General features: G+C 36.6%; 1 protein-coding gene across 4 annotated transcripts; it reads right to left on the reverse strand.

The window, feature by feature from the left end:
• Positions 1-2,591: 2,591 nt before the first annotated feature.
• On the reverse strand, positions 2,592-13,590 carry LOC113781153 (protein ANTI-SILENCING 1-like). 4 transcript variants are annotated; one of them, XM_027327021.1, is made up of 11 exons: positions 13,486-13,590; positions 12,419-12,807; positions 12,019-12,187; positions 10,172-11,865; positions 8,669-8,695; positions 7,841-7,936; positions 7,046-7,124; positions 6,783-6,873; positions 4,079-4,196; positions 3,861-3,977; positions 2,592-3,085 (listed from the first exon to the last, which is right to left on the reverse strand). In XM_027327021.1, exons 2-11 carry the CDS (start codon positions 12,776-12,778, stop codon positions 3,020-3,022), a joined length of 2,817 nt encoding a protein of 938 aa, XP_027182822.1. In that variant the 5' UTR covers positions 12,779-12,807; positions 13,486-13,590; the 3' UTR covers positions 2,592-3,019. The 4 variants fall into 4 exon arrangements, with proteins under 4 accessions (XP_027182822.1, XP_027182823.1, XP_027182824.1 ...); XM_027327022.1 differs by lacking the exon at positions 13,486-13,590 and adding an exon at positions 12,894-13,150; XM_027327023.1 differs by lacking the exon at positions 3,861-3,977.
• Positions 13,591-14,845: the final 1,255 nt, after the last annotated feature.

Here is a 14,845-nt window from a genome sequence, read left to right on the forward strand (position 1 = left end):
AAGACTCGTTCAAAACCTTAAACGAACCAAGTTCGAACAAATTTTTTGTCTGATTAATAATCGAGCGAACACGAGCATGTTCGCGAGTTTTAACGAACGTTCGCGAACATTGGCATAATTATCATTTGACAAATTTTAGGATTAATTTTATAGCTAGACTTTTATATTTGAAAAATTTTATTTGTTATTTTATGTTAATGTTAGTTATATAGTTAATGAATAATAAAATTTAGTCACTTAGTGCTTTAATTATTTTTTAGAATGATTAATGATTTATATGGCATATTTAAGACTTAAAATAATTTGGATTCGAGCATTTCGAACATGTTCGCGAACGGCTCGTTTATGTTAGACAAGTCGAACACGAACTCAAACATGAACTTTGCTTAACGAATCGAACACGAACACAGATTTGGAGTTCGAAAATTAACGAACGAACACGAAAGTTGTTCGAATCGCTTAACGAACAGAGCTCAAACATGAGATACTCGATTCGATTCGACTCGTTTATAACTCTACCACCAATCAACACCTTCGAAGGCCACCATCATTGATAGTCATCTTCTTTTCTCTGTCCATCTCCTCCTCCTCCTCCCTTTCCTCTCCTCTCCTCTCCTCTCCTTTCCTCTCCTCCTTCCTCCCCTTCCCTCTTTCCTCCCCTCTCCCTGCAACAACCAAATCTAATCGCGCATAGGCCCTCTTTAGCCGTGCTAGTGTAGCCAAAGATGGGGAAAGAAGGGACAATTAGGTACAAGGAAAGAAGAGAAGGAAAGAGGGAGGAAGGAAAAAGGAAAGAGGAAGCAAGAAAGTGAGGAGGTCAATGGTAGACATTAAGGATGTAAGGCGTGGTGATAGTGGTTGATGATGGATAAGGATGTAATTAAGTCGAGTCTAACTCGAATATCACCATATTCGAACACAACTCGACTTGCAGGAAGGATACTGGAGCCCAAACTCGAGCAAATAGCATTATAGGAGCTCGAGCAAGAGTTTGATGATTGCTCATAGAACTCAAACTCGACTAGCATGGAATTAAGTCAAAGCAAACCTTATCAAATTCGAGTCAGAAAGATTTGAAAATTTCATTTTTTTTGAAAATTTTTAATAAAGACATTATCGCCCTTTAAAAAACTTATAAAACCTAAAACATTTCATAAATTCAACCACTCTTGTGAGTGTGAAGGTAATTTCATAAGAGTAAATCTTTCCTACACTCACGGTGTATACACTATCATCGTTGGATTCATGACATGTGTGCAAAAATTAAATTTTAGATTCAAATTTTGCATAGTTATCATTCATTCAATACTGATAGTATATACACTATCAGTGTAGAAAAGATTAATCCATTTCATAATAATAATACATTAAAAAATTAAAATTAAAAAACCCGATAAAATTCAACAAGCCTTCAAGTCTTGCTACTAGATACTCGAACTCGATTTGTTAGGCCTTATCGAGTTACTCGAACTACGTCAGCCCATATTCAAGTTGAGTTTTTGACCAAATTGCTCTTGATCAAGTTGCTCGCGAGCAACTCGATTCAATTACAGCTCTATTGATGGATGGTGACAAAGTTTCTTTTTTCAAAATTTTAAAAATACCCCACTAAAATTTTACATCTCAAAATTATCCCAAAACACACCCCTTGAAAACACAACGATTTACAATAAAAATTTTCCATATACATCGTTACAATAAAAATTTTTCAAAAACCCTCCTAAAAACAGCTAATCCGAATAAAGCCCTAATTTTTTTCATACTTTTTTTCCCCTCCAACCATAATACAAAATGAGACCAAAAAGTCCACTAGTAGCAATTTTCCCCCTCTTTTTTACCCAGCACAATAACTAAAAGAAATTTGATGACAAAACCTTGCTGACATGGAGATTATTAGGATTAAATGGATTATCAATTCTAAACCATTATAAACTCATATAAACCAACCTCATCAAACTCATAACACAACTACATAACTCGACTTCGACTTGAGTTAACATGAGAGGTGAGCTCATGCGCTATCCAAATTCCAACTTCAACTCGCCAATCACTCAACATACTCAAGCTCGTTTCAAGTGCAATCGATCATAATTAAATCAAGCTTAGTGGAGCTTTAGTACCACATATTTTTGAAAGATTTTAAGTACCAACACTTCATATTTCGAACATGATATGTTTCAACCTCAATTCTTTAACATTTCAAACTATTCAAATCCACCTACAGTTAGATCAAGTTCAAACTTAATATGTTCAATTTGTTCAAATCACCTCGAGTTTGCTCAAGATGAGTTCAAGTCAAATTTTGACTGCATGAGCTCGTAAATGAGCTCCATTGCTTTGCCACCAAAACCATAATAACATGATTCCAGTGCATGGAGTTACACACACTTGTACAAGTAATGAACTTTTAAATTGTTGTTACCCACTTCAATATTCAGGCATGACACATCATACTCTGAAATATGACATATGCAGGTAACAAAACAACCAAATCCAACTTCAATGATATAAATCTAACCTTAAATTGCAACAAGTCTTGCTCTCCTAACAGGAAAACATGATTTGAAGTCAAAATAGCATAAGGTTGCATGTAAACATTAGAAGTCATTTGAGCACAAGTTTTCCCATTCACTCCCTTTGATCTCATGTAAAACATAGGTTTTTGAGAAGAAAATGACATATTTCAAAAGGATATCAATGACAGACACTAAAATCCCAATATGAATATAAGAACCCTATGCACGAAAAAGGAAGCAAACAGAAGTTTGCAGGCCAAAGCAAATATGCCAAGCAAAAACTAGCTTGAGGAGCAAGCTCAAGTCCTTACCAAGGCCCATTCAGACACACCCTCAACCACACTTCCACCGCACTACTTCAATGCTAAAGTCTCTCAACAATTGGCAGAGAATTATGCATAACCACGAGACTAGAGAATTCTACAAGTTAGAGACATAAGGGACAATTTCTATTCCACAATACATTATATGAGGAGCACTCTATACATTGAAGTTATTGCCTACTAGGCATCCCTCACTAAATTTCGTTTAAACTTAGCCATAAGCTCCTCATACTGTAATTGATGTGCCTGACAACAAAAACAACTGAGTTGAGAGAAATGAACAAATCAAAACGATAACATGAATTATAACAAACAATGCTCAAACAACTAACAGTTGTGATAATCAAGAACCAAGTCTAATGTATGCACATAGCAACTACTACTTAATTGCTTTAAGCATTTAAATGACAAAAGCCTCTTTGCTCCTCATTTTCGGCGGGACAAAGGTGAACAACCATATAGAAAAATCAAAAACAAAATTGTAAAACTCCAAACACCTATACAAATGTTTTCCATTCATAACAATAAGACATCTTGAAAAATTCACCATACAAACTAAAGTCAAAATAATCTTTGGATGGATAAATGCTAAGGGTGGACGGGGAAGCCCATCTTTAATTAAAAAAATTGACATATAAAATCTTTTAGTAAAACCACACGATTAAAAATAATAATAATAATTTCAAGTGACACAAAGATCATGTGAAAGTAATATAAAAAATGATAAAAGATGGCTAATTAACCATCCAACATTGTATATATAAATATATAATCATCTCGTGTGTGTGATTAAAAAAGATTCGAAACAAGCATCAACCCCAAATAAGCCTAGGTTAATTCCAAATTATAAATCTAAAAATCACTTGAGCTCTAGCTAAAAGCTCATTAATTGAAGACTAAGACCTTGTGAATGTCTAGGTAAACCAACAATCAAGAATCTAAAATAATTAATAACTCGAAGTGATCCTATAGAAAGTACCAGAGAGTTGGGATACAAGAAAAAACCACCCTAAGTACAAACCTTATGTAACTTTTGCCACGAAAAGTTTGATCGCTTTTGTAGTAAGCACCATTCTGTGCCTAAATCATATGCAACTGAATTTGGTTGAGAGCTATGACAAGAGGATTTTGCGTCTCTCTAGGCATTCAAACGACAAATAGTTTAATACAAAGGGACAAGCACACTAGTAATGAACAAGAGATGAGAGAAAAACAAACACAAGAAGAGGGCAAGTGCACCTTATCTTTCCGAGTTTGAGTTTTATTCTTGTCAACCTCATCAACAGATACATGGCCATGAAAAGTGCTTAGCTTTCCCCGCAAATGAGGAAGATTTGCAATGCACCCAACAACTGGCCTACAAGCACAAGAGAACAATGGTGGACACAACATTTTCAAGGTTATGAAACTATGCTTTCACTTTGCTTTTGATTCTGTTTAATTTTTCAAGTTAGATGTCCAATATCCACAACAAAACAAGAAAAGCTAGCATTGAGAATCTCTTTAGACATTTGTCAATCTACATTCACTTTTCACATTCTCCAACATTATGGGAAGTAAAAACGCTTACATTAAACATAACCCACTTATAATTTCACTCTGAGAATGAAGCATTTTTGCAACAACACAAGGGCTTGTTCTCAATAGCAAAGAGATAGAAGTAGTTTATTTAAACTTAAAAGATAAGTTAAACTTGACACTCTTGCAAAAAAGATGAATTATATGTTTTAGTATTTTATAGTTTAAAAAAGCTGAAAGGAACCTAGGCATTCATCACATTGTTTTACTAACTACTCGCTAGAAGTTAGAGCAAAATGTTACCTTAGTAGGAGACGACTTACTCAAAGCCCAAAATATCTAAACACTGAATGGCAAACTTCACTCACTACGAGCACAAAAATATTGTATTGCACCATCTTTGCCTCAGAACTTGAATTTTTCCTTTCTTATCATCCTTGCAATGGTAAAAGAATATCAAGAGTAAAACTCTGTTCCAAAATTTCCCCTTTACGTCCACTACAACAAAAGATGTGAATTGACAATGGCAAATGCGCTGCACCTTCGCTTGAAATAGTATCCAATGGCTTAAATAGTCACCCAAATACAGAAAAATCTTGAACCCTACAAGGAATCCCTTGTGAATCACTTAAGCCATGCTACCAATCCCACGAGTCATTCACGTACAAAAAAGTCAAGTTAGCTAGGTTACCAATCCAATGGCACACATAGCCTCATCTTGCTTTAAATCTACAGCACTCCACAACCAAACTCAAAATGTAGAGAAGTAGAATCTTTCTGCTGTTACACTTACCCTTTTTGGATAATAGGGACCAAGGTTCCCTACTAGTCAACAGAACATATTTTTGTCAGTATGATGCAAATTGCAAACTATTATGGTAGAAATCATTTATTTCTTGTGAATCATCTTAGGCTCCAAATTGAAACCCAAAATGGAAGTCCAAATTCAAGCCCATGAACAATTTCAATTCCCAGAGTTGCACATCCATATCAAATTAACCTCCTTGACTAAAAACATCAAATATCCTACACACACAAGAACTGCAAGTGCCCAATTCAAAGCAAGTACACGCAAGGAAGATATGTTTGCTATCAGACAGTATTCAAGTTACCTCAATTCCTTATACACCACGTGCAATTGCTCATCCTACATATGGTAAAACCCTTTTGTGTTATTCTCGGCATTCTAATGTCTATCAATCCAATTCTCTTTCCACTTTCAAGACAATGACTAAGAACAAGCCATGCCACCAAAGAGAGAGAGAGAGAGAACATGCCGGTATCAACTAGCATTTGTACATTTTTTAGTAACCCCTAGTGCTTAATATCTATTCCATCGACAACGGGAGAACCCCACCAACAAAAAGAGCACAAACTAGCAGTCACATCCACCTCCCTTTCACTCCTTTTAACTCCTTGCCAAAGATTAGGATCTTCATTTAAGTCGACAAGAAAAAATAGACCATTTGCTCTTATACATGCACCAATCCGTTTCAGTCTCTAAAGACTAGATTAAAAGTAAGCTCGAACTCTCTTAGCCATGATATCTTCTAAATTTAGCCAGCCTCAAACCCACAGAGCAATTTAATTGCCTAAAATAGTCTCATCTTGAAATGTAAAAACTCAGGAGAAAACCAAGGCACTCCTTGATGATTTTAGTCCCATTATGCATTGACATTGTTTGCCATGGTATCAATTTTTAGCATATGAAAACCTCAACCTACAGCCCAAAATAGTGACAACTTGGAAAACTGAAAACTTCAGAGAAAATGAAGGTGCTTCTTGATGATCATGTTATGCATCTACATGAACTGCATAGAAAACTTTAGAGGAGGAGACCCATGGGCTTCCTACTGCAACTTGCCAGCAAAGGCCATAATAATATGCATTTCATGTCGCAGCAACTAATGCCTAGCTAATATAGAGTCTGCCAATGCTTGTATGAATATATTTAAATAGCTTGTCATCATGAATTACAAAATTTGGGATTGTTATACACTCTAGGACCTTGCTTAAGAGGAGCACATGATAGCCAACATGTGCTTAAGAGGATAAGTGGGACCAAAAGGATGATGGCTTGTTGGGTGGTTCATGGTCGTGACTGTAACAAGGCAATTGTTATATTGAGAGTAGTTTAGGAAAATGCAGCCACTTCTCCCAAAGCACAACAAATTAATAAATACACAAGTAAATAAATAATAAGAATTAAGATAGTCACTAAGTCTGGCATTACGTTTCATCTATAGTTAGACCAAAAAACTGCCTGCACTTTAAAAACTCACAACTCATTCAAGCTCAAGTTCAGCTCAATAAAGCCATTTGAGCAACTTGACCTTGAGCTCAAAATTATTGAATCAAGGCTAATTTTTCATGTTATTTCAGGTGTTTTTCTTGACAGAGCAAGCTAATAACGAAAAGAGTATACCTTTGGTTTGATATAATTAAGCATCCATCTATCAATTCTTTAACGGCCCTCTCTGCAACTTCTGCTGAATTAAATATAACAAGAGCTCGACCTAGAAGAAATTCCAAGATGTCAAAAGCAACACACTTAAATGACCATTGAAGTTTTTAAACATCAACCATCATGTTTTTAAACTTTCCATCCAAAAGGATAATAAAGCATCTAAAACATCAAATTACATAATCTAATTGCAAAAGAGACAAAATCTTAATTTTCTCCATTACCGCAAAATGGGCTAGATATTGCAGTTCCCTGTACAACTTTAGCTGTGCAAGTTTCCTTAAATACGCTCCAAACAATATCCTGCAATGATTCAACAACCAATAAATTGAAACACACGATATATCAACAAAATGATCAAAGAATTCACAATATTACATTTCACAAAAACTCAATCACATAGATGGGAGCAGCCTCATCACGGATAAGAAAAACATACATATAAAAATACAGCATACAGATGGGCTTAAAAACCAAGACAGTGATGGAATCTATTTGAAGGCCAGTCATCTTGAGGGTTTGGACACAAATACGCTTCAAAATACTGCATACTGATTTTCTCCGAGTTGCACTTATCATCAAACTACTCATATATAAGCAAAAAAGATATTAAGAGCACCAGTAACTTATCAGTATTGGTGATATGCAGAACAGATCATTTTAAGGGAAAACAGTGCGCCTCATTTAGCTTCCAGGTAAAGTGAAGGCAACAAAAAAATGAAAATTACTTCAAACAAATTTAAGAGATTGGGAAATATCTCTTTGACCAGAAGTTGTGGTCTCATAATTGTACATAGTGGACCAAGGGTCAAAACATTGGGTGTATAGAAAAAGTGCTTGCCAAAACATACTTGAACCGCAAAATGATCATCATTGAATACTAGAAGAGAATCAAAGCTTTGACAAGGTCAAAGCAAGTCAAAGCTGCTTCCCAACTTACAGATGTTGAAGAAAAGCTCGCAAACTAGAAGAAAACCAAAAACAGCTTAAATATCAATGACTGACAACAGGAGCATTACCTCTACCTCTGCCGACGTAAAACTCGGGTCCAAATTCTGGAGCAGAACCAACTTTCCTTCATCATGTGCTACAACCATCCTTTCCAGAAAGATACCCTTAAAAATTCAGAAATATACACATTAGCCAATGTTAAAACATGGATCATTTAGTCAGACCATCTAATACTTTCAAGATGAATAGCTTACTTTTAGAAACCAAATGCTACACAATCATTAGATACAAAAAAAAAAAGATACTTTATTTGACAGCTTTATGCTCCCAAGATTTCCACATTTGTTCATATACAACAGAAACCAATAACGAAATATTGATGTCAGATTTCTAAAACTACATCATAATTTGACATAAACATCACGACAAAACTTTTGTAAAGGTTATCAGCAAACATTTATCACTTCGGGCATGCTGCATGAAGTCAATTCATCTATATCAAAGCTAAAGGCCAAGGAGTTTATAGGACCCTGAGAAAATAAAGACCTTTATATGATGAATATTTTAAGAGAGTACTAGAACAAGAATCAACATGCAAAAGTGCTCATCCAATTTTTCCCCCAGGACATACAAAAAAAAAAAATTGAACAAATTTTGACTCCACGTATTGTTTGACGTACGGAGCTCCTATATCACTATGGCCAACTTTCATTGTCAGGCAGGCTTATACCATTATATCTAACAGAAAAGCCTCTGAAGCTCCACTAGACCTTGACAGATCTCTTAATTGAACTAACCTACCAAATTCATTAATCATTTAGTGATCACTGATTGGATGTGTCCTATAACAAACCATTCTAACAACCACACCACAGTGGTGAACAAGAAATACTTACAGGTGACTTGAACCATTTGCCCTTTTCCTGCAAGCAAATCAAAGAGAAAAAGCATCAGAAACTTTCAATTTCTAAATAATCTTAGATATATCAAAGGTTCTGCAGGCACTAAGAATTTGCTAATGAAAATTATGTTATAGTCTTGGCAAAGCAATTTGCTTCCTAAGGTGGTATTTCACTGCCAATGGGCAGATATAAAAGCATAAATTGACATAGTTCACCATCATGAATTCCTCCTCATTCACCAGGTTGTTATCGTTATGCTGCTCCAAAAGTAGAACAGCAGCTTTAAACTCCTCTTAGTCCAAAATGTTGTCCTGTTAAACATTACCTATTCTCATGACCACTATAGTGAACAGATCTGAAAACTCGTACAAATTGCAAATGTAGTATGCAATGATCATATTCCAACAAGGAAAGCTGGAGAAAATTGAAAACTAGAAGAGGATCCTAGAACTCAATGTTACTGTGGTTCTAGATACGAAACAGCCTGCATAAATTTATGATAGTACAACATTAACACAGCCTGTGGAGTCCAACAAGATCACAATAAGTATTTGTGACTTGTAAAAGAAGAAAATTGGTGGGTTTAACCCAAAAGTGAATCCATCAACCATGATGAGACAAAGGCAGATGGTCACTGAAAGGTCAGGTTAGCACCATTGTAACGTCTGCTGGTAAACATGTCCTTCAGACAGCCAAAAAAAGAAGATTCTGATCCTAAATCGTTTAAAAGATAGCAAAAGTTAAATGGCAAAGACTATCAAGAAAAATCGAGGTAAATGAAAAATAGGCATTGTCTTTTTCACGTTTTAATAAGAAAAAGAATCAAACTAAAAGGTAGTAAATAGGTAATTTTGGTATCATACGAGAAACAACTTTTGGGCGAAATCCAAACTGCTTCTATAAGATAACGTCTCTTCCAAAAAAATGAAAAAACTGACATTTTTCTCATAAACCTAATAAATTGACAAGATGAGAACAGTAATTTCTTTCCGGCACCTCTCCTTCACTTTCCGGTCATCCAAACACTCCACCGTGTGCAACTATAATCAAGTCAAAGTAACCAAGATGAATATGACGGAATATTGGAGTATATGGTTGTGTAATCAGTAATGTATTCCCCAAATGGCAAGCCTAGGCTTAATAAGTTTTTCCAACACAACACGGGAGGTGGCAAGTTAAATTCATAAACTCCATGGATCTATGACTATACAGTTGTCTAAGGTTCTTTACTCCACAAATAGCCTCGGCTTAATAAGCTTTTTCATTGCAATATGGGAGCTGATACATGTCCATAGGTGTGAGATTCAGTACAACTTAGGCTTCTATCGACCACAATTGGTTAGTCCCCATATGGGGAGTTTGGCCCTCATAATATATTCCACTTCAATTGAGGCCTCATCCTCGGACATTCCGAGGTAACATTTCACCTGTATATGGGGAGTATTGATAACCAAAGAATTCTTTAGATAAAGAGAGAGTTTATTTATCACAACTTACAGGTCTCTGAGTGACGTCAAAGATTTTCCCATAAATTTTATCATCAACAAATGCGTTTGAGCTTTTAGTTGAGCCTTTGTTTGGTCTTATCTTCTCATCAAGCTTCTCCTCCAAAGGACCTTTCCCCGAACGATTTTTCATTAGTAGATTAGTCTTTGCATTAGGCTTCACCATAGAGGGGCCATTTTCCAGTCCAACGGAATCATTACTGTTCTCACTTAACTTTAGCTCGCACATCTCTGTAGGAGGGCCCTTGTCTAACTTACTAGAGCTTTTACTAAGTTTTTCCATCTTTTCTCCAGGTTCCTCCTTGGTATGGATCTTGTCAGGCCCAGCTATAGTTTTGTTAAGCTCATTTACTTTACCATTAGGCTTCTCCTTTGAAGGGCCATCATCCATCAAGGCAGAATTTTGAGCAACTGTAGCTTTTCTTTTATCTTCAATCACACCTCCAGCTCCAAAACCTTTTTCATTACTTCCACTAGTTGTAATATTCACCTTCTCCAAATTATTCTTGCTCTTATCCTCAGACAACTTGACGGATTTCGATTCTTTATCCTTTACTTTCTTTAAGGGTTGGTACTCCAAAGCTTTAGGTTCTTCATTAAATTTGGTGTCCTTTTCTGGACCATTAGAATTTTGCGCAAGCTTAGCTCTTCCAATAGCTTCAGTTGAACTTCCAGCAAAAAGAGGACCTTTTGCATTACTTCCACTGGTTGTGGCCCTGTCCAAACTGTTCTTGTCCTTATCTTCAAATAACTTGACAGATTCCTGAACCTTAAGTTTCTTTGAAGGTCTGTCACCCAAAGCCCCAGAATCTTCACTGAATTTTGTGTCCTTGACCGGCCTAGATAAACTTTGAGCAAGTATAGCTTTTCCGGTTCCTTCAGCCGAACTTCCAGCTGCAAGAGAACCTTTTGCTTTACTTCCACTGGTTGTACTATTATCCTTCTCCAAATAATTCTTGTCCTTATCTTCAGATAACTTGACAGATTCCTGAACCTTTAGTTTCTTTGAAGGTCTCTCATCCAAAACATTAGAATCTTTTATCAACTTCCCACGCTTGTCCAACCCAACAGTATCCTTTCTTGGACCAAGTTTTGTTTTTTCTTCCACAGAAACAAGACTAGATTTCTTTAAGTCAACCTGTTTTGGAGTTAACTGCTCAATGTTAATCTTCTCCTTGCTTTTTGTTAGTTTAACAGGATCATCCAGCTTTTCTCTTTTAGAGGACTTATCATCTAAATTAGGAGGATCACATTCTAATCTCTCTCCCGCCACTCCCTTACTGGCAGGTAGTACACTATCCGAAACTTGTTTTGTTGCAGCATTAGCATCAGCTGAATTATTCTTCTGACTAATGCTGGAGGTAACTTCACCATTTAACTGATCAACAAGGGGGGCAGATCTTTTTCCAACCCTTGGTTTCAAATGGTCCAAAAAACTTTCTGCATGTCCATTGAAAGTTTCAACCTTAGACAGTAAATACCCAGCTTCTGCATCTTCTTTTGCAACCAGATGACTATGATTTCCATCTTCTTTTATGCTTTCCAACACCTCATGCGGCTGTTGCCCTAAATGCTGCAAAGTTTCTTCATATGCCTCAGAAATCCTACTATCCTTCTCTTTAAGCTTGGAACCAAGTATGGGACCAGTGTCAATCCCATTCTCTTGTCTGTTAAATACGAATCTAACTGTAGAACCAATGAGAAAAGGGAAAATATAAAACATAAATTTGTCACAAGAACCTACAGCAAAATTTTATGAAAAAAAAAAAGTGTGATACCTCAAACAACATCACCAACATACAGCTGCAGATAAGAGACCAAGAGTTCAGAAATTCATACCTTCTAGCCCACCAACTTTATCATTCATCTTATCTAGGATGCTACACTGTCCAACATCAAAGGATCGGTAAAATACATAATCAGCATTACGAAGTTGTTCTTCTGAAGGTTCTGGATTCCTGTCATCCCTTGAGACACAAACCACAAAGCATTTTCCAACAATAGCTTCCTAAGGAAATAAGCAAGTTGAGCAGTTATGGTGTGCGCAATAACCCAGGCAAGTTGCAATTTCAAAAGAGACTATTATAGCTCTAAATGCGGAAAAAACCTTTTTTGTGTGAGCTATATTAGAATTGGGAGATAAGTCATTCAGTTAGTGAAATAAGAAAAGAGGTTAAGACTTTCAATTCCTTAAGAGACAGATGGGTATAATCATAAGCAATGCAGCCACTTTACTTACCAGAGGATTAACATTTGCAAGACCTTTACCATCACCGGAAGCCAAAAACAATTCATTCTCTGATGCCACCACACTAAGTTTTTCAAGCCAGTATGAAATCTCCGATGGTCGAAAGAACCATTGAACTTTTATCTTCTTAGAGTTGTCAGAATTTTTCCAGATTTTAACGAGCTTACCAATGTAAGGCTCAGCTTGCCTATCCTTATTTTGCATGTATACACAATCATATAAAACATACTCCACGCCATCATAAGTAAACGATTCATAAAACTGAACCTCTTTCTTCTTTCCACCAACGCCTCTCTTTTTACCCCAAGAAAATTCAGGCTTGCAGGAATTCTCTATTTCAGCTGAAGCCATCCTTCCTCTATAGCCAAATATCCACTAACCTGAAAATGTCAAATTTTGACTCCGTTCAATGAACCCAGCAATATATTAATTCATGAATAAACAGTAAAAAAAATGCTTATATCACCTATCAAGAAGTAGCATACATACAGTACGGCTCTGTTTGGAACGGATTTGTTTTTAAAAAGCATAGCATGCTTTTGAGAAAATCTCATCTTATTGTCTCACGTACACATCCATCCAAAAGGAGGGAGTGCTACAACAATGTATTTTAAAAAGAACAATCGAAATTGAGCTAAAATCTTTTCCAAAGAATATTGCAATTAACCAAAAATATGAAACTTAGCCTTTATGTCTTAAGAAGCATGAACAAAGCCGAATCCAGAAATTTCTGAACAGAAAGGAACAATAAATTTCATCCGATTTCTGTAATTTAACCACCAAAAGAACCAAAAATAAGCACATCAACAAGTATATATGCATAAAAAAGCTAAATTTAATTATTAAAAAAAAAAGAAAATGTTGGGAAAATATATAAAACATCCAGAAAACCAGGTGCTTCAGAAAGCATGCAAGTTAACTTTCTTTAAAAAAAAATTCTGCACAGGAAAAAAAATGTATAATTTGAAACGGAAAAAAGGGAAACAACAAGAAAAACAGCGTATACTACAAGGAACGGCCTCCAAAAAAAAAAAGATTCCGATTGAAGGAGGGAATACATGCAGAGTTGCAACTGGTTCCTGCTTGAAACCCTAGACAAGACCGAGACTTGAGTTAGGCGAATTGGATATTCTGAAAATTGTGAGAGGATTTTTAGTCGTAGAGTAATTAAATGTTAGGTTTAATTTTGGTATTCACAGGAGCGGTTTTATCGAGGAGGAGATGATAGACATAGCACACGTGTACAGAAGGTGGCACTGGAGGGAAAGCGAAGCCTTATTAAAGTGGAAGTGAGGGGTCCCGATTGGCGGATTCATTGCAGTCGCATTTCTGAGTTTTTTTTTTTTTTTTTTTGGATTAATTACATCTACCTCCTTGAGATATGTCCATACTGCAAGATAAACCCTCTAATTTAACCAAATAACACTCAACCACCTGTCAATAATTGTACCTAAACTCAGTTAATGGTATGTGTGAAAGGACCAGAAAAACCCTACTTCAAAAGATTTCAATAAACATGGAGCTTGTTTGGAAGGTGAGTTTTTTGGGTATTAGTATAAAACTTTACTGTAGATCACTGTAAAAGTTGTAGAAAAACTTTTGTAAAAATTTGGGTGTTTGTAAGATGAATTTTTTTTCCTTTTCATTTTCTTTCTTTCTTTTTCTTTTTTCTTTTTTTTTCTTTCTTTTTTCTTTTCCTTCCTCCCTTTCTTCCCCTTCTCCCTCCCTCGCCCTCCCCTCCCTCCCTGATCCCTCTCCGGTACTCCATGGCAGCAACCAACAGGTGAGAATCAAAATTTTTTTTTTTGCTTTTTTTCTCTTCTCCTCTCCTTCCCCGCCAACCCTTCCCTTCCCCTTCCCTCCCCAGCCCCCCCCGCCACCCTCCCCTCCCCTACCCTCCCCCTCCCCTAGCTGCGATCTGGTCTTGCGACCAGATCGCAGCCCCCCTTCCTCTCCTCCTTTGCGATCTGGTAGCGCGACCAGATCCGTCAAAGGGGGAGGGGGAAGGGGAGGGTGGCGGGGGAGGGAGGAGGGAGACAGAAAAAAAAAAAAGGAAAAGAGCATCAGAGACCAGTTTGGGCAAAGGGAAACGGGGAGGGGGAGGGTGGCGGAGGAGGCAGAGTCGAAGAGAGGAGGGGGGAGGGGGAGAAAAAAAAAGAAAAAAAAGAGGACCGCCGGAACTGGTAGCCGGAATAGTGACCGGCCCCGGAAGTGGTGGTAGAAATGGTCGCCGGTGCCGGAGGACGTGGTGGGTTGGGTGGGGGAGGAAAAAGAAGAAAAGTTGAAGGGAAAAGTTTTTGTATATTTTTTAAGTATGTAGGTTAAAAACTTTGATAAATTTTTTGGGTTCCTGTAGCAAAAGTTGTTAAAAAACTAGTTTTATACAAATTTGGTAAAAAATCAAGCTTCCAAACAGGG

Source organism: Coffea eugenioides, chromosome 8, assembly GCF_003713205.1.
Source record: "Coffea eugenioides isolate CCC68of chromosome 8, Ceug_1.0, whole genome shotgun sequence".
In the NCBI taxonomy this organism is placed as follows: domain Eukaryota; kingdom Viridiplantae; phylum Streptophyta; class Magnoliopsida; order Gentianales; family Rubiaceae; genus Coffea; species Coffea eugenioides.